The sequence below is a fragment of the Leuciscus leuciscus genome (assembly GCF_965113295.1).
Source record: "Leuciscus leuciscus genome assembly, chromosome: 5".
NCBI classification, from domain to species: Eukaryota; Metazoa; Chordata; class Actinopteri; order Cypriniformes; family Leuciscidae; genus Leuciscus; species Leuciscus leuciscus.
In genome coordinates this window covers 26,130,620-26,157,435 of record NC_138729.1, presented here as the reverse complement: position 1 = coordinate 26,157,435, position 26,816 = coordinate 26,130,620, and the positions used below count along the sequence as shown (strand labels likewise).

The following is a 26,816-nucleotide window of genomic DNA, read 5'->3' as shown; positions in this document are numbered from 1 at the left end:
CCAACTGAATGGACCTGGCTGTCATAGGTGTTGTGCTAAAAGGCTACACTTTTATCGACAACAACAAACAGTAACATGAAAGGATTTTCACATTATCAAAACAAACAGTAAAAAAAAATAAAAAAAATATAGGCCTATATAAAAAAATAAATAAAAAACGTTGATTACTTCTGAAAAAAAACAAAACAATTAAAATGAATTAACATTAAAAGGCTAAATGCAGAATGTGCTAATGGTAATCTTGTTTTTAAAGAAGCTGATTAAAATATTTGTTGATTTATATGAAGCCTATCTATACATCAGTTATAGATATTGATCACTGGAACAGCTATTAAATAAAAACGATTTACTTGCTTGACATGACAAAATTACTTTTTTAGAGTTATGTAATAATATGAAATGATTATAGACGTTCACAAATGAGTAAAGCTTTGCATGTTTAGATTTGTCTTATAAGGACTATCATCTAATATTTCCTAATGTAATGTTGACATTGTTATAGTTTTGGACTTCTTGTTCTAAAGCTTAACTGAAAGGCTAATTCAGTTTGCCTTAATTTACTTTTAATTGGAATGCAAATAGAAAATGCAAAAATAGCTCTTTTCTTAGTCTCTCAAAATCTTAGTTTGGTAAAAAAAAAACTCTTGACAGTCTTTTTACCTTTAAGTAAAAAAAAAAAAAATAAATGTCTTTGCTAGAAAAATGTACAGTAGGCTATAGCAAAATACAGGTATACAATAATAAAAGGTTAATACAAAGGTAATTTATATTATTACAGATAAGCCTGTTAAGCATCCAAATTATCTCGATTTGCAGCAACTGTCTGCACAAAGGAAAAAGCTCAGTGGAATTATGCCCAGAGTCATGGGCCATGTAAAGAGGCATTGTCAAGGTCATTGTACCGGCAATTGGCATGAAAGTCAGTAGAGTTGTATATTGATGTTTAATTTTGTTACTTAATTGTTTGTACTTTAGCAAGCTCGCTGCAGATCAACATGCATATGAATAACATGGTGATTCTCTATAGACCAGTGTAGTCACTGTTAATCTAAGTGATGAAACACGCCATCTGCTGAGGTGGATTTTCTCCTCTTTCTCAATGCTATGTATTCAAAGACCACTGAGTGATTAACTTAGCGTTTAAAAAGTAAATGTTAATTACAGAATTTTCATTTTTGGGTGAACTGTCCCTTTAAGGGTTCTTTAGCTGGCAGTGCTGTTAACCACATTATATGATAAAACGATCATCTTGCCTCTGTTTGTGTGATATATTATTATAATAGCAAACCTCAAATTGACATGCGAGAAACAGGCTACAAAATGGTCACATTTAAGAAACCCCCACGTGTCCGACCGTTTACTTACAGTACACGTCAAATGTTTATTGATCAAATATTCCTGAAGATAACTCTACATATGGCGTTGTTCTTACATCAGTCTTTGATCAAACGACAGGACACGTCAATTATGATAGATCATTCGGAGTCGACAATATTCTTTTCTTCCTTTTTACTTCTTCAGCAAGTAAAAGTACACAAAAGTGGCATGTCTTTCGACAATAAATAATAAAATATTTTGTAATACAGGAACAAAACGAAACCTCCAGAGCTAATCAGTCATATTTAACTTAACTTAAACCTATACACATCTTTGGGAAAGAAAAAAGTTCTTGGACGGACACAAACACATGAAATTCCCACACAGCTTGTGGCAAAATAGAGGTAGCCTATACCTTGTTGCAATGCTTTAGTTCTTCAAAAGAGACCATATAACAAAACTAATCGCAGTAGACCTCGGCTGCCATACTACCCTCTTTTTGTCCATTTCGATCTTTTTATAGAAACAGAATAAACAGTCTTGGTTTCATTATAGACTACTCACGTTGCGCACACAAGTAGGCTATGAATGTATATATTAGACTACGTTCTCTTGCGTCTTATATCCGTAGAGGTCCATTGATTTGTCATAAAAGTGGAAAAAATGTAGAGGTTTTTTTGGCAAAAGTGTAGCCGACCAGGTCCACCCGGCCGCGGAGCACTGCAATGATCATGTCAAGTTCGGTGTGTAAATACGTGCGCCGGTTGGATCCACTTTCGCTGGAGTTTAAATGGTCTTTTCGCAACACTCGTTTGACTTGCTAGGTTGGAGTGTGTTTAAATCCCATGATTGTCATCACAGTGTATAAATACAACCAGGGGTTGTTTCGATATAGAGGCCTCGTGCAGTTGGTAAACGGGTTTTTATTCAGGAGCGGCCCGAAATGACAGGGATGGAAGAAACTTCTCGAGCCTCTCTCTGAGATTGCTTCCCGGACACGTCCTTTCCCAAACTTCAGGTGCAGGAGATAATCCACTCGCCTAGGCCTCTATAGGACTTGCTACCATGCTGTTTGGTGTATCTGGCAGTTGCGAGGACATTGACGCGACCTCGCTCCCTGTGGAGTTCGAGCCTGGCCCTCCTTCAGAAAAATTCACCTAAAACGGAAGAGTTAAAGAGTATGTTATTATTATTATTGTTTGATCAATTATTAATATTATAATTATTATTCATTTTATTAGCGGTGGTTTTAATACGGCTACTGGTATTATATCTTTACGCACAGTTTTGCGCACTCACCAGTTGCTGGAAAGCAGGCTGGTCGATGTCACTCTGCAGTGCGAAGTCACTCAGGACTTTCCAAGGCGGTTGGTAACTCTGCACCTCCACTTGGTTTGCCTGCAAACCACCGTCATGTCTCTCTGGACTAGTAGCCACCATTGGAGTCCCCGTCATCCCCTGGATGTTCTGCAGATGACCACGAATAATTTATAGAAGTTCGATGTTCTGAGACCATAACTGAAATCGCCATAACTACAAGACAAGACCTTAAGGTTCTGAATATACATACAAACTTTATTAAAAATGTAAGTTATACATATGGTAAACAAAATATAATATTTTATGTTTCACAGAAGAAAGAAAGTCATACAGTTTTGGAACGACATGATATAAAGAAATGAAAGACCTAGGCCTATGCAATACGGAGTTAGGCTATAGGCTATTTTATTATATAGCTATTGCCTAACAATATTTATAGCCTCTAATCTTACCGTTTTGTCGTTGGGTTGCTGCTGCTGGAGTTGTTTCATCAGTATGCTCCTCTTTTTGTCCTTGCAGCGCTTGTTTTGAAACCAAACCCTGATGACTCTCGGGCTGAGACCCGTCATCTCAACGAGCTGCTCTTTCATGAGGGCGTCGGGTCGAGGGTTGGCATTGTAACAAGTCCTCAAGGTATGGAGCTGTTTTTCGTTTAGGACTGTCCGGACGCGGGTTGTTTTCTCAGGTTGCTTGTGCACGTGAGGTCGAAGCGCAGGCTGACGTGCCGAAATGGGCTCTGCTGCAAGAAAAACCAAACGGAGATTAATAATTGTTGAATGCAAAGTGATCTTATATAATGTTCTGAATGTGTGAAGACTGCGAATCCAGCGGTCAGCTGTCCAGCGGTCAAACAAGTAATTTAAACGAATATGTAGGAAGTGCCCGAGGGCCATCTAAGGTGGATGTAAATATGTGAAATAATAAAATATAACAACAATACATTTAAAAAAAATCACTGAAAGACGGAGTGTTAGTGTTGTCATATTTTCTATATATTTTATGGTCTTTTTTCGAGACCGGGGTCGAGAGGAAATCTCTCCATAAGCGTACAAATAAGTTTTAGACATTTCTTTCCGTAGAAATGTGTTTCTTGCTAGATGCAATTTTTATGCGTGTATTGGCGAAGAGAGTTTCCTTTTAATGAACTTGAAATGCAGCCATGGTTGCAATCCCTTTTCTGGCAATTATATGTTCCTGCTGAATGCAATAAATTTGGAGGGCGAGTATGACTCAGATAGATAGGTTTACGACACTTAATTAAACCAATGTGCATACCTCTGAATTTTAAATAATCAGGTGCGCGCGCTGTGCAGCCCAAGACATGACTTGAAAATATGTATCAATAAACCTGCATTAACAACTGATTTTGTGGTGGTTTACATTATTGAAAATAAGGTGGATTAATGCAGTGAATATTGAACAGCAATAGCGCGTGATTTGCGACTTATTTTAGGTGGAGTGTCAACAACTCTGATTTGTAATATCAGTTTAATTTAATAAACCGTTATTTAGAACATCTGCCAAATACTCTTACAGTAATCACATACACACATGATACATTATTATCGTACTATTATATTTCTATAGCATAACAACATTTAAGATTAAATGGCATTTTCTATTTGTGAAAAGATCTCCTTTATTTCTCAAGTACATGTAGCCTACAAGCTGACGCGTGGTTGAACTCTAATCAGCAGAGAATATCTATTTCATGTATGAAAAGCTTAAAAACGGACAAACAGGAATAAAACCAGTAATGCTGTCAAACCATCACACTCTTGTTGGCTTGTTAATAACATAATTCGTGGATGGTTATGGCACAACATTTATTAATAATAAGTTTTAATTTCTTAAAATATAATGCCATCATTTTTTTTTTTTTTTTGGTCTTGAACGAGTTTAAATTTTTTTTTAAAGGTTCATAAACTTTGTGTCTATATAAATTCCCCCAAACAAATAGCCTAATCCCCGAGTCCTTTAGCAAACAACGCTTTGTAAGTTGTAGAATAGTATGCCTACCTGCCATTTGTAAAGGTCTCGCCGGATGTAATGGGCTTAATGGGTCACCAGCACCCATTGTTGCCCGTTCCACCACGTCATGGTCGGCCCTGCAGAAGAGCCCGTCTTCCCGCAGAGCGAACTCATCTCCCGGGATGAGCTGCCGACTACACGCCACACATCTGAAACACTCAATATGATACACCTTCGAGCGTGCTCTCATCACGAAGTCATTCTTGCTGAAACCAATGTTGCATTTAGCACATTTGATCCCGTATAACCTGAAAAAAGAGAAACACAAGTAGGCTACATTATAATGTGTAATGTGTTTGGGTAAAAATAAACGTCCTCTAACGATTTCAACAGCTAGCCTACTCGAATATATATATATTCGAAATATTGAATATATGGTAGCCTCACCGAAATTATAATTGTAAGAACAACAAATGCAAAGGTTTAAAAAAAGACAACCACACTAGAATTTACTTAATTATTAAGTCGGTCAATGATTTAGTAAATATCAAAATTCTTTTGTAATTGTTAGCCTATTATTATTATTATTATTATTAATAGGCCTAATAAATTACAGCATTAATAATAATAATAATTAATAATAATAATAGTAATAATGACCATTCTCTTTGGCGTATTATTAAACAGTGGTGTTTGTCCCTCACGCATGGCCTCTTAAAATAATGCTACATTCATACTGTCAAAAATGTTATTTCAATATTGCGATGAAATTTCGTAGAGTTACGCTACATGCGGCAACACTACATATGAACAAAGCCCCACAATAATTGTGGAGTAATTGCACTGCAGACTCATTTAAGACCAGAGATTAGCATATAGGTGCTGTCCAGTACAAAAAAATGAATGACAGCATGCTGCCGTAATGCACCAGTGAATAATGAGAGGTTACTGTCATTCAGACATCCACACTCGAAAACTAAAACATGACCTAAATGATCAGCGTTACCTGATGTAGTCCCGTTTACAGTAAGTTTTTCCGTCTCGGACAAAACATGTACAGGATTCGTCCAGATACTGGTTACATTCTGCACATTTCAAACACGCCGCGTGCCACTCCAGATCCGGGGACACGCGCAGAATATACTGGTCATGGATTTGATTCCCACAGCCGACACACAACGAGATTAGACGCTTTTCTGATTGAAAGAGAAAGCATAGAAAATTTAAATTATGTAGGCTATATATATATATATATATATATATATATATATATATATATATAATTTATATATATATTTATATATATTTTTTATTATTTAATTATAGGCACTATACAATCTTCTTGTATGTTTTGAATCGCCCAAAAAAAGAAAAAGAAAAAAACGTTTTTAATCGCCCTAATTTCCCAGTGATATCTACTATACATTTGTGGGTAGAAAAAAAGATACTATGACATTGTTTAAAAACGATACTGGATGCTAAAAACGATACTGGATGTTGAAAATTGAATGACTGAAAAGTGACCGAAATAGAATGTTACATTAGAACCGACATATAGGATAGCCTAATTCTTCTTATTCCTAATGATAATAATAATACATTAAATATTAAATGGCTTGGAAAGGGCCCTGTTTGTAGTGATTTAAACTGAGGAAGAGTGGTATTAGCCCCTATGAGGATCTCGTCACGATCCCTTCGGTCTGTTGACAACTTTGAAACAAACTTCTAAAGTCATGCATTGATCGGCAAACAGGCATGGTTCATTGTAAATCGCCAATTTTAGCAGTAAGTGTCATCAGACACATATAGATATTAAGGCATAACTTACTTTTTGGTGGATCCCCCATGTCTCCCATGTCAAGAAAGTAAGGCGGTGTTAGGTCCACTTTAAAACCGGACAGAAGGCCCTTAGTGCCCGTGTTTTGATCTGTGAAGGTGGGAAAGTGGACGAGGGTTCGAGGTGTTGCAGGACTTCCCGGAATCGAGATGCTTGCGATTAGAGTTAGGGGTGTGTGTTGAGCTCCTGTGCTTGGTCACAGCATTGATGGGCCACTCTTGTTCCTATCTCTCTCTCCCTCTCTCAAACTCCGTCGGCTCCGGCTCTTCTCTCGCTCTATTGGTCTGACGTAGGACACTCATACGTCACCTTCATGAGAAGCTGATTGGTTATGGAAAGACGACCAGCTGTTCGGAGCCCAGGCCGATGAGTTGTTGCATTTTACTTTACTTATTTCATTCATACATTTTTCTAATTTCTGTCGTTTTTGAGGAATTAAATCGACCCGAAAAATGTTGAGTGACAAATAACAATAAAAAAAAAACATTGTTCATAGCATTGCATAGGCTATTTAAAGTCTATAGCCTACTTTAATGTTTATCTAAACCAGTATCGGATATGCTAATTTGAAGCAAGTGTTTTCAGTCATGATCCTAGCATTGAATTTTTTAAACTTTTTTCAAAATAACACAAATAGGCTATAGTAGGCTACCTATTATTTCAACAATATTCACGGCAACTGAAATAGGCATATTCTTAAAAATCGTTCAAAGTGAAACCTCTTGTAGGATATTTTATATCAAGTCGTTATGATAAATAATGCATTATATGAAGTAGGCTAAATGATGTAAAGATGTAGCCTATCTCTGTTTTGACTGGCGGACATGTGAAGTGGATCTCCGTCGACCAGTGGCTACAGATTTTCGCAGGGAAAGGCGCAAATCCATAGGCTATAGGCTATGTTTAAGCAGTTGCACATGCACATACACATGCAGGGGTGCATAACACGATTGAAATCGATGGCACATTTCAGGGTTGTCACTATTCAAACTAAAACGCAATTACAGCACATAATTGCAGATAATGACCGTTTTAAACTGCGCGAGGCACGTGGTAATATAATCTCAATGTAAGGGATGGATTGGTTGAACAAGCAGGTAGAATATAGCACATATAGTTGCCAAATATCCTGAACCTTTTACGACATGACAAGTTTTACTGAATATTTTTATTTATTTTTTGTACTGGTGTTAAACTATGAGCTGTCACTTCAACCCAAATCATTTAGATTAACATTGTATTTAACTGTATTTTGGTGGTTTGTTTAAATTTTTTTTAATTATTGATGTCTTTTGAATCGTTATAAATGTCTTTTAAATAAAAAAAAAAAAAAAAAAAAGTCCATCTTAACGAATCTGTAAGTCTCCAATTGACAGTGATGTACAATCATACAAACCAAGTGGCCGAAATATGACAGCAGGGTTGCAGTCAGCAGAGCGTCGCTATAACAGACACAAACACGCCCTCTTGTGTTAGCAACATGACCCAAAGCAAACCCACCAAACAAAGACATATGGAAACATGGGCGAGAGCTTGCATTGTTAATTCTCTAATCTGCTCAAATATTAATAATAATACGCGTTAATAATTAATTGATCATTAATACACGTTAAATGGTTCGTGCATCATCTATTGAGCCTATTTGAGATTAAAAACTCATTTGAAAGAATAAACATTTCAAATGATGGAAGGCATTGTTTCTGCTAAAATAGGTTATTCTCATCATGTTTCTGTCTTGTGATTACCAGATATATCAGATGTAAGATCACAGTTACACAGCTGTATGGTTACATTTGGGGGGAAACTATTTTCACTGGTCCTATTAGTATATGACAATACCAAAATATTGTTTAAACCCCAGCATGGTACTCCACTATTTGAGCAGGAGAACGAGATCTCAGCGAGACCGATTTGAAACGTGTGTGTGCATGTGTGTGGCCTGGTAAACCCTACATTAATGGGCCAAAATGTCCCCACAAAGATGGCAATATCTGAAATCCTTGTCCTTGTAAATCATACTAAGTGATGTTTTTTGAAAATGTAAAAATGCAGAAAGTTTTCTTTGATGGGTGTTTAGTGTAAGGAGATAGCATACAGTTTGTACAGTATAAAAATCATGTCAATGGAAAGTCCCCATAAAATGTGTGTGTGTGTGTGTGTGTGTAATAGTGATGGGTGATTTATGGCAGCTTGCATTTGTATTGCTGTACAATACAATGTGACCACAATTCATCAAATCCTTAAAACATTGTTTGAATGAATCCTTATATACACTGTGTATTCAGTTCAACATCAAAAAGTGCATCAAAAGGAATTACATAACAAGAGAATAAAACCAGTTGTGAAGGTATATTCTTCAGCAACATTCATTTAATTCATTTTAAACATTTCCAATAAGCAAGAATTTTTATATTTTGCTAACTGGTTGACAGATGTTTTTTACCCTTTTGATCAGTTAATATAAAAGAGGGACAATGTATTCATTATGTCATGATGGTAAGGTGGTACGTTTTTTAAAAAAAAAATTTTATGTGGGTGCTGGGATATGCTGCTTTCTTGTAAGCAATGCTCCACCCAAATCATCAAATTTCAAATGTATAATTACGAACAGCCTAATCCCAACCCAAATCTAGGATGTTCAGTCTTACTATGTTAAAACAAACACTCCGATTAATTGCTTAGGACTTAATATCCAACGATGGAATGTCTCCGATCATAATGTGACAGCTTTACTTGTGCATGTTGATTTCAAACCTACGAAGATCCATCAATGATCTCAAAACAATGCTTATTTGCTTTAAGGCTTAAAGTATTCATGTTACTCTGTGTCATACTCTTAACGAGAAAACCTACAATCCTTACTGTGTGATAATCACTGGATAACAGCTCCGGGAGGAGCCAAACAAGACACATTTGTGGATTTGTTTTTATTTATTTAATTGGTAACACTTTACAATAAGCCCTCGTTTGTTAACATTATAATGTATTAACTAACATGAACTTACAATGAGCAACACATTTGTTTCAGTATTTATTCATCTTTGTGAATGTTATTTAATAAAAATACTGTCATTGTTTGTTCATGTTCATTCACAGTAATGTTAACAAATACAACTTTTGATTTTAACAATGTATTAGTAAACGTTGAAATTAACATTAACTAAGATTAACAAATGCTGTAGAATTATTGCTCTTTCTTAGTTCATGTTAACTGAAGTAGTTAGCTAATGTTAATTAATGAAAGCTTATTGTAAACTGTTACCAATTTGGTAATATATATTAACATTACAGCCTTAACTCTTTCTATCGTTTTTTCTTTAAGTTTCTAATTGTGCTAATAATAATGAGGCCGATAAATTAAGATGATGTTAGAGCTATCTTAAGGATTCAGGTTTTTAGTATCCCATTGCATGCCGTCTGAATAGAAGTATGAACCTTATCATGACCTCATTAACCTCCAGTTTCATTGATCACCTTCACCAGCTTGGCTGAATTTGGAAATGCCTCTGAGGGGTAATGGAGGATATAGGGCATAACCTGAAGGATGTGTGCTATTGACAAAATACAGTTTATGTAATGTCATTCAGTTCAATAGAATGCATTAGTTCCCTAGGTATGGAGAGAGAGAAAGATAGAGAAGAAGCAAATCTATTTTGTGATGTGTTGCTTTGAACAACCTCTCGGCCTCTCAGACTGAAGAGCTTGGATGCATGTATTCACTTGGAAAGGTGCCTGTATATGTGTGACATTACTATAGGGTACCAGTTATAGATTTCTTTAATGAGTTGTTTATATGGTTGCAGTGTTTTGTTCTCAAAGACCGCAGCGGCGTGTGCTCTCCCAGCCATTTTCAGGAGAAGAAGTCTCAAGTGTGCTCTCCCAGCCATTTTCAGGAGGAGAAGTCTCAATGTGCTTGTAAATTTAGGTGGTTAGATTTGATGCATAAGTCTCCCTCAGCCACAGCCAGTTCTTACAGCTCAGCAGGAGTCCTTCGCGATGAATGGCAGGAGCAGCGTTTCAGCCACTTTGTGTGTGTATGTGCGTGTGTCATCATTTCTTTAGACCTAATGCTTTCTTTTCTAGCTGAGATCTCTTCACACTAAGCAACTGTGTGTTTGCGTTTCAGTGCGTGCGAGTGTGTCCACGCTAGATTTTCTCTGTCTTTAAAAATGACTCGTTGTGATTACAGTTTAGCATGTTCTGAGGAAGAGTGCTAAAAACACACACATTTCAGCAAGAAAATCATAGAGCTTTAAAAAGAGGCTTCTGCCCCCTCACAATGACAGAGACATCAGTGATTTTGTCATTGTTAGGTGCCGTATCCAGTGTCTTCGGATCACATTTTCTTTCCATTTATGGAATTTTTTTAGAGGAACACTATAGAGGACCGCTGCAGGATTACACAAGGTAGAAAAACTGTCACTGGGCAGCACCTAAAGAGTACATATTAGTACCTTAAAGGTACATATTGGTACCAAAAGTGTACATATCAGTACCTAAATGGTACATATTAGAACCTTTTTAAAGGGTATCATCCTAGTGACAGCTTTTGTACCATTTTTTGTGTGTATGCACCTTTTTTGGAACATTGTGCTTTGCATTTTTATTATTAAAATATTAATTTTGAAGAATGATCATTATTACTTCTTCATTGAAATGGGTGAGTTTATGTTTTGCACTTCCATCTTTTTTTCACTTATCTTGCAAATAAATATCACAAAAGTTTTACTTGGTATAATGTGTCATTTAGGCTTCTGTTTTTGTTTATTTGTCTATTACATTTCATGCATCGCTGCAGAAAAATGATAGACCTTTTGCTTCTCTAATTAACCTCCTCAGTCAGATGAGCCATACGGGTATCAGATTGTTCAGTATCTTTGGCTGATACTAATCAGTTCACTTTAATTAACTCAAACAGCTACAGGCTAGAGTCTGTCACTGGTTTGTTTATGATACTCAATTGACCATATGAGAGGGGTTTTTTTCTGTGCTTTCACTTTTAAAAAATAAAGGGGGTTTTGGCATCCATGGCTCCATTCAGAACCTTTAACATCCAGGGAACATTTTCCATTGCATAAAAGGTTCTTCATAGTGGAAAATATTAGATTATAATAATAATATCATTACACAAAAAAAACCAATTTGGAACCTTTATTTCCTTTTATTTTATTTTAGTGTTCCATTAAAATCAGCAGTTTTTATCTTATACATGCATCAGAAGCTCCAACGTTCTGCACTTTGTGGATAGCAATAATATTCACACTATCTCAGAGTAGCTGCAATGTACTGGCAGTCAGCCATATTTATATCTGAGCCGGAAAGAAATGAAAGCTGTTTCACTCACTGCCCACCATGAAGACCTTGGCTTTAGGTCATTTTCATTTGTTACTCAAGGTAAAAAAAAATTTAATGAATGTAATTAAGACCAGGCAAACTCTTTAGGCAGAAATGTGTCCTGTGTTTTGGCCATTTTACTGCGAATAACTAATTATCATTAACAGAAGTGCTATTGATGCATTATTTGTACTCAAAACCTCTCAGCTTTGAATATGGTGTCAGTGATACTTTTCTTGAAGTCAAGGGCTTAATCTGCTCCTCTTTTGCTTAAGACGTCTCCAGACGGCCTTATCAAGGTATTTTGTTTCTATTTAATTTCGCCTGAATTTAAATTCAGAATGAACGGCTCACACATGAGTCTGTCCACTCCGTGTCATCATTGAGAAGCCAGAGGGGTGAAGATCTCATCTGGGTCACAGTGGTCACTCAGAGCCACAGACCATATGGTTGCCTTAGTCATGGCCTACCTGAAGCAGCAATGCTAATCACTGAAGACAAGTGCCACTTGACACCAGAGTGACAGATGGTGTTCCTGGGTCTGTGCTCAGGACTACTGCCTAAACTCAGCACCAGCACCACAAACCTTTTCGCCTCGGCTTCGGTCGGACTGAGAGGCACAATGAAGGTGATGATGTGTCAGAGACGATTATATGTGATGCTTCCCACCTCCTCTTGTTTTGTCCCCTGGCTGGATCTTTGCCCATGGCTACGGCTGACGGCAATTTTCAACGGAGTAATGACGTACACAATTTTGTACACAACAGCATGGAAGAGCAAGTTCGATGCACCAACAGCGAGGATGTTCAGATGTCTGTAATAAGTTTATTATTTGAACAGTGTCGATTGTTAATAGTGATTGATAAATGGATTCAAAATTAGATTTAAGTTAGTTACTGTATATGCCAAGGCTCTTCTTTGGCCCAGTGGTTTTAGATTTTATAGTACCACCAATGGGTATGGATGCATGAAGTTTATTTTTACTAGAGCTGTTTGTTTGTTTGTTCCATGTCTCCATGAGCCATGCAGAAATACTATATAAGTAAACTTACAATGAGTGTAGTAGTAGTATGAGTACTGACATTGGTATTCACATTATTAGTAACCAGACAAGGCTAGTCATGTGATCTCAACATGGCAGCTCCTGGCAACCTGCTTTACATAGAATTAAACTGCCTTTTTAGGCTACTGAGTCTCATGGGGACAAACATAATTTTAGTTATATTTTTCAAAAATGTGTAAAACCTTTTAGAGGAATTGGAATTATGAGGGAATGAGGAATTACTCACTTTTAACTCAAGCTATATTGTATGATCCGAAATAGATAATCCAAGGCACAAGTCAAATTCAAGTAGTTAAAAAGCTTTTATTAAATTGCCTATTTTAAAAAAAAGGAAAACATTTTAAAAAGGAAAACAAATAATGGGCTGCACACCCACATGTTTTGGCAAAGAATGCCTTCTTCAGGGTACCATTATTTGTTTTCTTTTTTAAATGTTTCTACTATGGAGCAGAACAGCCAGTTTAATGAAGGTTTTTATAACTATGTGAACTGGAAGTGTGCCTTGAATTATATATTAGAACTTCTGAGCATACTGGATTTGTTTTTTTGTGATAATTTCTTAAGTGTCATTGTAATATAATAGCTTCTTTTTTCATGATGGCCAAATTGCACGTACTGTTCTTCCTTCCTCTTTATTGCTGAATTGCTGTGCTGCGTTTGTCTCTGTCATTAGAAGTACAATTTTGATGTAAAGAATTTATTCATTCAGCCCTCGAACATTACAGCATTGATGCTGTCACATCGTGCATGCAAAAAATGAAACATGACTTAATGAATATTCATAACATATTATCGATGCAAATTTCAGCTGTATTGATAAAACCATATAAAATTATGTCCTTAATACATATTCATATCTCAGTTTAATGACTCCTGAATATTCAGTTATCATCTAGACCACTGATTTGTCTATCACTTTCTTGTTTTTTTTCCACCATAACTCTAGTGTTGCACTGTCATAAACATGACACGTTCATTCAACCTTCTCTAATTTTGTACCAAATGCTGAATCAAACTGATATGTTACATCAAATGGAAAGCAAATCTTCTTTCTTCATCAGATTAGCGGGGATTTGTGGGTGTAGTAAATGGGGGTTTTGCTGTCCTCTGACAGACAGGGAGGAGCAGTAAGAGTGCAGCCGGCTGATGTATCAGGCTGAGGGAGTGGTTTGTTTGTTGTGTGGCGCCGAGATCTTCTCAAAAGCTCTCTCGGTTTGAGTGGCTGTCTAGGCATTACGGGATGATCTTCCTGCAAGGTGATCATTCTCTGCTAGATGCTGAAGAGACCACCCCTCCTTGTCCAGTGTGTGCTGGACATAATGATAGAAATTCAAAGGTCGTTTGCTATAATGTTTCATTAATAGGTGTACTTGGAGATGCATTGATACTTAAAAATTCTGGCTGATACAAATGAGCCAATAGGCCTACTTATTTTCTTGTTATGGCCAATAACCACTAAATAGCCAATATTAAAAATCCTACTATTTTGTCTAAATTCATTAAAAAGGGAAACATTAAAAACTAAAATCAGTTGTTTTAAATCATTTTGGGCCCCAGTTGAGAACCTCTGATCTAGAAAGCAAAGTTGAAGTGCGATCATTTCCAAACTGGCAGACTAAAGTCCTGAGAAACAACTAAAAGACATCAGATGCTTACCAAAGAATTAGATGAATATGTTCATAGATGCTCTATGTGACCTTTAACTAACATCTTATGTGGAACATCTTTATTGTTCAACTTTTAAATGGCTTACAGCAGTCCCATTTTTAAAGTGCCAAATGCCACTTTTAAGAGGCCCTTAAAGTGACAGCAGTTAAAAAGATTTTTCCAGGGCCTTTCCCCCTCTCATTTCCTTACCTACCACAAAGTGCATATACCTGCAGGTGATCTGAAAGCATGTAGTGTGGCGGGGCACTGAGGAGGAACTACAAGCTGAGAAATGAAAACATTTAGCTACATGAGAGCCCGGAGCAGTACATTAACATGACAGGCCATCTCTTGTCACGTGTCAGGAATAGTCAGGCTGGCCTCCCAGTCTTCTGTGGGAGAGAGCATGTGAGTGTATGAGGGAGCTAGAGAAGAATTAGAAAGGGCTAATCCCTCGCAGCGTTCCTCCCAGCCAACAGCAAGCCTCTTTCATGCTCCATGTAACCTTGGTGAAACTAACACCTCTTTTCGTCCTATACCTGCCCTAGGCAGTGGCTATCTTGTCTTCTTTTCTTTTGTTTGGCCAAAGCAAAAGATACTGACAGAGGGTTTGTGTTCAGTTCTCTGATAAGTAATATCATTTTCCATAGTCAAGACTTGTGGTTGCCTATTTGTGTTTCACATTTCAGCATTTCACTAATGTATTGTAAGTTATTTTGGTAGGCTTAGGTTTGTAGGCTGGATTATCCATGTGCAAAAGTTCCAAAACATAAAAGAAGATATTTTGGAAAAAATGTCTCATTCAGTTGTATTTTAGACAGCATTGACTTTAGCTAAAACATTCTTCAAAAAACGTCTATTGTGTACCACAGAATAAAGAACGTCATAAAGGTTTGGAACAACATGAGGGTGAGTAAATGATGGCAGAATTTTTGGGTGAACTATTCTTTTAATTACACACAGCTAAAAGAATTCAATTTCACAGTGTGAATAAGACTGAAACCTCATTGACTGGTTTTCATAACCCACACAGAGAACAATTCTGTAATGAGTGTCATGTTTCGTGCTAAATACGCATCAGACTAAACTGTAACCTAATAGTTACATTTTGGCTTTTTCCCTGGCGACAGCAGGCCCACAGCACACAACAAAAAATACATACCTGGCATTCCAGCCTTGTCTCCACTTTTCCTAAGTGGATTGGAACATATCCTATCCCAACATTCTGCCATTGTAACCAAGTGTGAAGTTGGCCCTGCAATGCCCAATTACATCCATGTGAATCCTCCATGAGTTTTTGCCGTAACCTTTGTCATGGTACAGTGGTGGTACAAAGAACATCTTTAAGAAGGATGACCATGCTGGAGATGTCAGCAGCATGAGAGATGAGATCTATGAGAACTCTTCCACCATCTCTTTGTGAGTGGTTACCTACCCTTATTTGAAAAACACAAGAGGCCAAAGATCAAGCAAGGTATCGAAAGGCACAAAGTGATGCAAAACATCCATACCCTCTTAGAGGAGCAATGAACCCTGAAAGCATTTCTGTACAAGTACAACTGCCATTCAAAAGTTTAGGGTCGGTAAGATTTTTTTTATGTATTTGAGTCTAAGTCTCTTATGCTCTCCAAGGCTGCATTTATTTGATAAAAAATACAGTAAAAAAAAAAGAAAACAGTTATTTTAAATTGTATATTTTAAAATATAAACAGTGAAGATTGAAACAGTAAAAGCTACATTTTCTGAATCATTACTCCGTCTTCAGTGTCGCATGATCCTTCAGAAATCATTAATTAGCTGATTTGGTGCTCGAGAAACATTTTTTATTACTATCAATGTTGAAAACAGTTGTGCTGCCATTTTATTCAGAATAAAAAAAAATAAAAATAAAAGTTAATTCAAAAGAACAACATTTATTAGAAAAAGTATTAATTTCTTTAAAAACAAATTACACATTCTGTACTAAAAACTGGAAAAGTTTTTCTTTTGCGTTTGTGAAAAGATCTGCGAAAATGACTAAAAATGCTGTATTATGCATGCAAGGTCACTTTGTAAAGAAAACAAAAGAGGCCTATAGACTGAACACGTAATATGCATGTACACGACATCACCGTTTTCACAAACTCGAAAATGGTATCATTTTCAGAAACTTGCAATTTGAAATGCATTTTCAAAAGTTTACATTTTCATTACCACAAAACATTGTTGTCATGTAAATGAACGGCCAAAACGCATTTTTTTTTTTTTTTTTTTTTTTTTGTTGAAAACGGTGTCGTGTAAATGGCCCCTTAGTCTAGAACTCTAGACGTTATAGGAATAATTCACAAAAAAAAAGATTTTCTTTCATTACTTAAACTTGTGTAGGTCGAATTCAAATTATATTTTATTCAAGACCAGAGATTAATTTTTATTTATGATTTATTATGGCCCCTTTATATATATAAAGTGAATTGGGCTGGGGCTGACAAACTCCAAAATTAAAAAATTAAAAAATAAAAAGTGATCCATATGACCTGTACAATATATTCCAAGTAGCCTGAAGTCATGTGATGGCTTTCTGTGAGGAATGGACCAACATTTAAGTCGTTATTCAATATTGAAATGATAATTGACATGAGAGTGAGTTAATGATTACAAAATGTTCATTGTGAACTATCCCTTTAATTAAAGGTTTCATGCAAAGCCACATATTACCAGGTTTAGCTGTAAACATATTTTTAATCTAATATATTTGTGTTTTTGAAAAACTCTTTACATGTCATATAGCACATAAATAGCAAAAAATTATTTCCATGCCATAGCAAGATATAAGTGTGCCATATACGCTCCAGACATATAGTTGTAAGAATACTGTAAATTGCCCTCTAAAGGCAACCCAGTCTCACGTCAGTTCGTGATATGGTCACGTAATTTAATCTATTGATTCGTGCCACGGACACGTTTATTTCGTTATTTTCGTAATACCAGCACGTTTTTTAAACTAATGTATTTTCAATGGGAAGCGTCTTTCGTGATCACAGCACAATTCTTTCTGGGTGAGACTGGGTGAATACAGCAGAGAAGCTGTTTAATCAACATTTATTCACGAGATCTTATCTTATGGTTTATGTATTTTTTAATGTTATTATTTCGGTCTTATTGCCAGGGAAGCTGGATTGCTTTGCTGTTTATTGATATTTTTTAAATTATATTTTATCAGTAGGAAATCGCGCTGAAGAAGTCTCGTTCCGAACACATCGCGATATTTGGCATCAGTTCACGTGTGTCAGATGTTGGTAAGTAGTAAATACCTAAATACGCTGTCCGAATAATGTGTGATATAATGTCTTTTCTGTTTGTCGATATTAATCTGCTATTATATCTGCCATCTCCACGGAGACTTTGCGTTTCATTGCTTTCTAATTCAAAAAAGGGTGATTAAACTCTGCCTGTCACGTGACGTGCTATAGGCCTATATATTCATATCAGATTAAAAATAGTACAATTAGTTCCAAAGTTTTATTTGTAGTAGAAGCACAGTAAAAACAACACTTACCATGCTTTTACCACAGTAACATTCGTTTTACTGTGATAAGTGTAGTAAAAAGACAGTAATCACAAAACTTACCATGCTTTTACCACACTATTGGTAGTTTTAATGTGATACCTATAAGCATTTTTATGTTATAAGTTCACTGATATGTGGGCATTTCTATGAATAAAAGTATGTCTTTAATAGCAAGCAATAATCAGATGAAAATGATTTACATGCAAACGGGACAGTTATCAGCAGTGTAACTGATCTGATTATGACAAAATAATCGAGTATCTGATGTCATGTGACAAGTCAGATAAGCTTTTCCACTCTTGCAAACAGAGGTAGGTTATGAGGTGTGGAGAGACATCATGTATCACTGGAACATAAACAGACGGGGACCAATTTGCAATTAATATAAACTTTCGACAGTGTGTGTGACATCCGACAACTTTCCAAGAAGTGGCGCAACTGATTTACAAATACCGCGATAAATATGTACTGGAATTGAGGCAGTAGCCAATGACAGCACTAGGAGTAAAAGCTGCAGGATTATGTACGAGTATACAAATATGTACGAGTATCGTACGAATTTGACAACTTGTAAAATCTTGTGAATTATTAAGACTTTCAGACTATGTTTGTACTGATTGGGCTATGGGTTTTGTGAGAAAAGTTTTAAGAAACAACAAATGCTTGATAAAATGTTTGATTTAGGGTTAAAACCAACACATACATACCATTGCGAATATTTGCCTTTGCAGCTGTCCGTCTCCTCCGTTTACTTGTCCTCAAACAATAATGGGCTGACTGAGTCCGAAAGGCTCTTTTGGTCTTTTCAGCTGAAAAAAGAGAAAAGAAAATATCATTATGTATAATATATAGGATTATTTCAAGGAAAAAGTACTGATTTACCTTACAAATATTGGATGTTACATTATAAAGCATTAAAAGCATTGCAAGTGTTGGTTAATATGCATTTACAACAAATATCACTTTAAAACTATCAATACTGAGGTAAAAGCATGGTCAGTTTTGTGATTACTGTCCTTTGCTACACCAATTACAGTAAAACTAAGGTTACTGTGGTAAAAGTGTTGTGGTTACTGTGCATTTACAATAGGTATCACATTAAAACTACCAATAGTGTGGTAAAAGCATGGTAAGTTTTGTGATTACTGTCTTTTTACTACACTTATCACAGTAAAACGAATGTTACTGTGGTAAAAGCATGGTAAGTGTTGTTTTTACTGTGCTTCTACTACAAATAAAACTTTGGAACTAATTGTACTATTTTTAATCTGTTATGAATATATAGGCCTATAGCACGTCACGTGACAGGCAGTGTTTAATCACCCTATTTTGAATTAGAAAGCAATGAAACGCAAAGTCTCCGTGGAGATGGCAGATATAATAGCAGATTAATATCGACAAACAGAAAAGACATTATATCACACATTATTCGGACAGCGTATTTAGGTATTTACTACTTACCAAGATCTGACACACATGAACTGATGCCAAATATCGCGATGTGTTCGGAACGAGACTTCTTCAGCGCGATTTCCTACTGATAAAATATAATTTTAAAAATATCAATAAACAGCAAAGCAATCCAGCTTCCCTGGCAATAAGACCGAAATAATAACATTTAAAAAATACATAAACCATAAGATAAGATCTCGTGAATAAATGTTGATTAAACAGCTTCTCTGCTGCAGCCGACAGGCAGAAAGAATTGTGCTGTGATCACGAAAGACGCTTCCCATTGAAAATACATTAGTTTAAAAAACGTGCTGGTATTACGAAAATAACGAAATAAACGTGTCCGTGGCACGAATCAATAGATTAAATTACGTGACCATATCACGAACTGACGTGAGACTGGGTGGCTAAATAAAGTGTTCGTGACAATTATGAAGAATCAAGCAGTGGAAATTACTCTTATGAGTGGAAAGGTAGATGTGAGCACTGTAGTACTCCATAGGGAGGCAGGCAGAATGATCCTGTTTTCATATGCTAGAGTCATTCCCCTGCAATTATCTTAGTGAATGGGGCCCACGGAAGGTAATTGCTTTGTTTTTCAATTATTTGCTGAGGCTCTGGTAATTTACTTCATTCTATGAAATATGCCAATTAGACATTTTAATTACAGTTTTCACTGTATCACTTCTCCCTGTCTCTGAAAGGATGTAATACTGCTATTAGCTAGACACGGAGGAAAAAATTACTCGCATTTCTCAAGCAGATTCAAATTGGAGAGATTGGCTTTTTGTAGAGGGTTTTTTTTTTTGCCCTCATCATCCCAGCTCAGACAGACAACAGAATTCTAGACAAAAGAATTTTAATTTACCTTTATTTTTATTAGATTGAAAGACCCGGCAGTATTAATGGTTTAGCGCAGAACTGCAGACAATAATGATAACAAGCGAAAGACAGGTTTGTGTTAAACGTATGTGCATTTTATCTATGTATTTTATAAAACACTGAAGCATTTGTGTTTAAGAGTTTTACATACAGTTGATCTGCATATGCATTTGTATTTATTGCATATAATATTATATTTTTGTGTACACAGAATATTTAGTAAACATATTCCTTTATTTTGCCTGACTTACTCGAAATGAGAAAAGGTCATAAGGTGTGTCCGTAAACCCTGTTCCATTGAGTACATGAAATCTCCCACTCATTACTGTGTATTCATTTGTCCTTGACTTAATTTCTAAGATAAGTCCACAATTCTGTTCCCCCTCCCACTTGCTCTCCCACCAGTTGGATTGTGTGTGTGTGTGTGTGTGTGTGTGTGTGTGTGTGTGTGTGTGTGTGTGTGTGTGTGTGTGTGTGTGTGTGTGTGTGTGTGTGTGTGTGTGTGTGTGTGTGTGTGTGTGTGTGTGTGTGTGTGTGTGTGTGTGTGTGTGTGTGTGTGTGTGTGTGTGTGTGTGTGTGTGTGTTGTCCTTATAGGAGCACTTAGGCGTCTAAGAAACAGGCATCTGTCTTGAATATGGCCATCTCTGCCAACCCGCAAGGGCAGTGGAGAGCATCATATGTCTTGAGGAAGATCTACAGAACTCTTTGTCTATTCCTTTGGTAACACGGACTGATGAATGATTCTGATCGCTGGCTCTGAGTAATATATAAAGTCATCCTACAATGTACCTTTGCACTAAATTACGCTCACACAATAAGGTTTGACAGGTGCGGGTACTTCACTAGGCTCTTTTTATATCTCTCAAGCATCAGATGGCCTCCATTTATCAGTAGCCAACCAGCCAGAGATTTCTTTCTCTCTTTTTTCCTCCTTTTGTATTTCCTCCATCTACACAAAATGCTGGTGTCACGGAATTGTGAGGCGTAGATGTCTTTGCCAATGTAAATAAAAAGACTGTTCCAGCCATGTAGTAATAAAGGAAAAGAATATTTGAATGAACACTGATTTTCTGTTAGCATTGCACGCTAACAGGGAAGTAATTGTGTGTCTATTTGTAGCTGTTTGGCACTAAGCTAAAGGGCCTTGCTAGTGGGGGTGTTATGTTATTGTCAGTGATCCATTAGCGGAAATTCAGGATTAATGAACATGTAAATATTTTGGTAATCTTTGGACTGAGGTGATGGGCTGAATAAATGTAGACCTTTTAGAGCCCCACTCTCTGATAACATCTCCGACTGGAGTACGAAAACCAGTTCAGTTTTGACAATTGAACATAAGTTTTACAGTATGGAAACACTTCTAAGCATGCTATGTATTTTCTTTTGTTTGATAGCTAATCTTCTAAAGAGACATTTTGGGACAAGTAAATATAAATTGTCTTCCAGACACATTTTTTTCTTCCAGACAAATTCCAAACTTTTTGCTTGTTAAACTGAGGATGCACGACATAAACAATATGTTCCATTCCAATTAGTCAATCAAGTAACATTTCTTATTTCTTAAATTTATAAATCTTATTTTTAAATTCTTAATTTTATAAATTTTCTTTCCTTATATTTATCAATTCCAGAATAAAAAAATAAAATAAAAAGCTACATGAATAGCAGTGCCTCTAAGAACAAAAATGACAGTTGGATGACTTCTGGTTGTGTGACGGGTGAGAATCTGCAGGTTACACTCAATGGCCCCTTCTTGAAAAAACTGTCCTTAGGGCTTCAATTAATCATCATAGTCATTAGACTTGCCTGTCAAGCTGTGAGGCCCTGTGTGCTCAGTCAAAGGGATTTGCTTTTAAGCTAAACAAATGTTAGCATTATGTATGTTGAGCTAACAACCTGTCTAAGAAAATAAATGTAGCTTTAGCTTTTAAATTTTAGTGCAGATATCACGCTTACTTAAGGCGAGCGGACAGATTGTGTAAGATATCTGTCAGTGCAGCTGTGAACAAAGCGAAGTAGAGTTGCTGCTTTTCATTCTCTTCATATTACTTCATATTACTAGTGCTAAAGCTACACAGCCAATACTATGATGTCATCTAAAAAAGACAATATAATTACTTTTGTTGTTTAAATTTGAATAATGATTTGAGAATACATTACCACTTATATTCATTCATTCATTCATTCATTCATTCATTCATTCATTCATTCATTCATTCATTCATTCATTCATTCATTCAGTCATTCAGTCATTCAGTCATTCATTCATTCATTCATTCAGTCAGTCAGTCATTCAGTCAGTCAGTCAGTCAGTCTATCTGAGACAAACATCATATGTATCCTGAGACAATGTTTATGCACTAGGTGAAGGTCCAGTAGTTGTTGTGTAAGAGCCACTCACGGCCCTTCAGGGAGATTCACTACAGGAGGTTGTAGAAGGTCTTAACACACATTCTGCCCTTTACTTTTCCCTTGGCCCTGCTCTAATGTCTTGTTTTAACCAGGCCTAATGGCCAAGAAAGTTTTTTTTTTTTTTTTTTTTTTTTTTTTTTTTGGTATCATAGAGCTTGTCTTAAAAGCATGTATTATTATTCCTATTTTATTTCCTATATCATTTATATTCCTTGTTGTTATTATTCATATATATATATATTTCCTAACCTATCACATTATCTCTTTCTCATGGATGTTGTTGAATTTTAAACTCAACCCATTACAGAAGGGAAAAAAAACACGTTTTGCATGATTTTGCCATTTTTAGTATTCATTTGCATTTTATGATTGCACAAATTCCCAGGATATGTCTATGAATATGAATATAAATGAATGTGGATGGGGGTAAATGGTTTAGCCTGGAATTCACTTTTCAGGTGGGTTTTGATCTCAATTCTTGAATATGGGTCAGCATATGTTAATCAGCTTACATCACTTGGTATTAAAAATAATAATGAAAAAAAACCATAACGTATATCAAACTTCCACATTGTCTGGCCACCTCATATGGAATAGATACAACACAAACCTGCTGTATTATTGCATTCTTTCATTCTTTCTCTTATTGTATCTTTTTCTCATTTCCCCTCACTGCTGCTGTCTGTATATGTTCATTTGTCAAATCAGATACAGCAGGCAAAAGTCTGCTTGGTTGTTGGTTCTTACCCTTCCACATCTGTCTTTGTGGAGCAATATGTTCATATACATACATATTACACTACCGTTAAAGTGTTTGGGGTCAGTGAGATAAAATAAAAATGTATTTGATCAAAATAGAGTAATTTAATTTGTAATTTACATTTTTAAAATAAATTTTTTCAATGTGAATAGATTTTAAAATGTAATGTATTCTTGTGATGGCAAAGCTGAATTTTCAGCATCATTACTCCAGTCTTCAGTGTCACATGATCCTTCAGAAATAATATTAATACGATGATTTGGTACTTGAGAAACATTGAAAACAGTTGTGCTGCTTAACATTCTTGTGGAAACCATGATACATTTTTATGATTATTTGATGAATAAAAAGTTCAAAAGAACAGCATTAGTTTGAAACAGAAATAACATTATACATGTCTTTACTGTCACATTTGATTAATTAAATGCGACCTTGCTGAAAAAAGTATAAATTATTTTTTATTTCCCCCTTAAGTAACTTTAACATTTGTACATATACTTGGAAATTGTACAAGTTTTGTTAGCAACTTGTATTGTAGTTTATAACAGTTGCTTTAACTGTAGCTCAACTGTTTCAATTTACAATTAGCATGGCAAGCTTAAAGTAGCCACAACACTGGCCACATATTTTAATGCAAATTCTTGTCAGTGTAAATTATGCCATTAAACACCGCATCCATTCCATTATGTGTACAGAGACAGAATGTATGAGGATAAAGCAATATCAGTACCTTAAATTAAGTCAGGGGTTATACCCCATATCTAATTGAGCGTTGTAAAACAAAGTCCAGGCTGGCAGAGTGGTAGAGTGCTGTAGGCCGCAGGCGGACATTTGCAGCAGTGTATGTAGCCGAGGTGCAGCCCTATAACTTACTGACTAGGAGGTACTTACTATATAATGCAATATTCCTGCACTGCAGCGTGCCATTTGTCATTTGAAGCGGGACACAGATTATGGCTTAGGGCAGTGCATCTGTCCTGCAAGTAGCTAAAAGCCTCCCCAGCTGAGCCTGCTGATTTAGCCGCTGGAGCAGAGGTCAACGCCCCCCCATTACTCCTCTCCACCTACTCTCTCTCTCTCTCTCTCTCTCTCTCTCTCTCTCTCTCTCTTTATCTCCCACCCACTTCTACACCCTAACCCACTGCTAGTCTGTATCTACATTCAAAGTGCTGCTCTGTTTGTTAATGTACACCCCCTAGCTTAGCACCCACTTAGCAACGTCCCCTGATTTCCTGTGACAGTCCCTGCTAGCTAAGCCCTGTGTCTTAGCGGGTGACTAAATGAAACATATTGACGTCCCACTGGGCTCAGCCCTTGTTGTTTTGACAAATCCTCCTTTGGTGTTGATCAATCAGGGCTTCTCAATGGGGAGTGGAGCGCTCCCAATATTTCATTCCCTAGCGTGCTCGCACACGGGGCTGCAGGGTGAGCGGGCGTATTCAATTTGGGCTCGTAAGAGCTGCCCGTTCAGTCTGTCCCAGTAATGCACACATGTCTCGGGATGAAAAGGAAAGGAAAGGAAAGATCATCAGCCCCCCTCCCACAATGCTGACATAAGTTACAAGCGAAAATTTTAATTAGTGGGGCGGCGCACTGTGATAATTCACTGGCTCTTCTGTCTGTTTGCTTGTTTGTCAATGTGAACTTCTATTCATTGCATCTGGCATCTGCATGCCCTGCGAGGAGAGAGAGGTGGCAACACAACCAGCATTTAAACTCTAGGGAAAAGAGGAATTTATCTCGACATTGTTCAGTGATTCAGGATTACAGACCAGGACCAATAAACAGTAGACTAATAATACAGACACTTTCTTTCGTAGTTATTGGTTTTATAGTGCTTTATTTTGTTTCTGTTTTTACGTTTCAGATTGTTTCTTCTGTGTGTGTGTGTGTGTGTGTGTGTGGTCCGGTATACCTGGCTACGTAATGAGGACAAAATGCCTACACAAAGATGGCAATATCCAAAATCCTTGTCCGTGTGTGGAAATGTTTTGGTCCCCATGAGGAAAGCTGCTTAAAAATCTGGCTAAATTATGTTTTTTGAAAATGTGAAAATGCAGAAAGTTTTGTGTGATTGGTAGGTTTAGGGTTAGGGTTAGTGTAAGGGGAGAGAATATACAGTTTGTACAGTATTAAAATCATGATATCTATGTAAAGTGCCCAATCTCCCCATAAAACGTGTGTGTGTGTGTGTTTTGTCATTAAACCTATTTTCACATGTTAAGAGGGTGTAACTGTAGTTGTGCGGTCAAAAAATAAATATTTAAGGTCAGTTTAAAAAAACATTTTTTGTTTGGTGTTTCATTAAAGACATACTCCACCCAAAAATGAAAATTTGTTTACTCACCCTCATGCTTTCCCAGATGCATTTGACTTGCTTTCTTTAGATGAACACAAACACATTTCTTAGTCCATATAATGCGATTATAACAGACTTCCAGTTTTGCCAATTCAAAAACCACCCAAAACGAACACAACGGGAATCCATACAATTTCAGTTGATGAATAACTCTCTTTTAAAGTAAAAAGATGCGTGTGTGTAAGAAAAGAAAAAAAAAAGAAAAAAAAAAATATATATTTTTTTGACTATAAACCGTTGCTTTAAGCGTGAACTCGTTAACCAACATATGACCGTTAATCAGAAGTGATGGTTTATAGTTAAAAAAGTTTAAAATATTAGTATGTTCATCATCTGGGGTTGTATGGATTACAGTTGTGTTCGCTTTGTGTGTTTTTTTCAAGTGTCAGCTTTGGAGATCAATTGATTATTTTTAGAGATGGATTGCTTTAAAAAAAATCTTTTTTTATATTCATCTGCGGTAAGTAAATGATGAGAGAAATCAAGTGTAGCATCAATTCTGGCAGGTCATGTTAGTCAAGCTAAACTCAGCTGACTCTCAGCTGATCCACGTCTACCTATAGGAATACAACGCCTATCACTGTATACATATAAGCTCCTTCAGTATTATCAGCAGCTATTGCGTTTCTCAGGAGCTAATTACCCTCCTCCATCCCCAGCTCCTCCTCTCCAGTCCAGTCAGGATTTGGTATTCTGATTCCCCTTGAATCAGACTAAATTCTCGAATTATGTTGTACATTAAAATATTGATTTAATGATATCTGCAATACATTCATGTTGGTTCTGTTCTGTTTACCCTAAGGGGGGTATTGCTGCTCTTATCCACGCTAGGCTGCATGGATACGCAAGGAGTTCTTGCCCAGAACAGAACCATACTGCCAATCCAAACTGTATGCTAACTGTCGATCGTATTT

General features: G+C 36.4%; 1 protein-coding gene and 1 long non-coding RNA gene across 3 annotated transcripts; both read right to left on the bottom strand.

The window, feature by feature from the left end:
- Positions 1–360: 360 nt before the first annotated feature.
- On the bottom strand, positions 361–6,651 carry isl1a (ISL LIM homeobox 1a). 2 transcript variants are annotated; one of them, XM_082168788.1, is made up of 6 exons: positions 6,437–6,651; positions 5,615–5,804; positions 4,657–4,916; positions 3,090–3,373; positions 2,617–2,784; positions 361–2,474 (listed from the first exon to the last, which is right to left on the bottom strand). In XM_082168788.1, exons 1-6 carry the CDS (start codon positions 6,462–6,464, stop codon positions 2,358–2,360), a joined length of 1,047 nt encoding a protein of 348 aa, XP_082024914.1. In that variant the 5' UTR covers positions 6,465–6,651; the 3' UTR covers positions 361–2,357. The 2 variants fall into 2 exon arrangements, with proteins under 2 accessions (XP_082024914.1, XP_082024915.1); XM_082168789.1 differs by having other exon boundaries at positions 3,090–3,376; positions 6,437–6,479.
- An 11,529-nt stretch (positions 6,652–18,180) lies between these two features.
- Positions 18,181–19,890, bottom strand: LOC309498243. The gene is made up of 3 exons (XR_014205892.1): positions 19,498–19,890; positions 18,744–18,845; positions 18,181–18,382 (listed from the first exon to the last, which is right to left on the bottom strand). It is a non-coding gene; the product is annotated as an uncharacterized lncRNA (long non-coding RNA).
- Between the last annotated feature and the right edge of the window lie 6,926 nt (positions 19,891–26,816).

Coding starts and splice junctions, on each gene's coding strand:
- isl1a (XM_082168789.1), bottom strand. CDS start 6,464: ATGGGAGACATGGGGGATCCACCAAAAA. Junction 5,805..6,436: donor CATGGGGGATCCACCAAAAA/GTAAGTTATGCC, acceptor TCTTTCAATCAG/AAAAGCGTCTAATCTCGTTG. Junction 3,377..4,656: donor GAGACCTTTACAAATGGCAG/GTAGGCATACTA, acceptor TTTTTCTTGCAG/CAGAGCCCATTTCGGCACGT.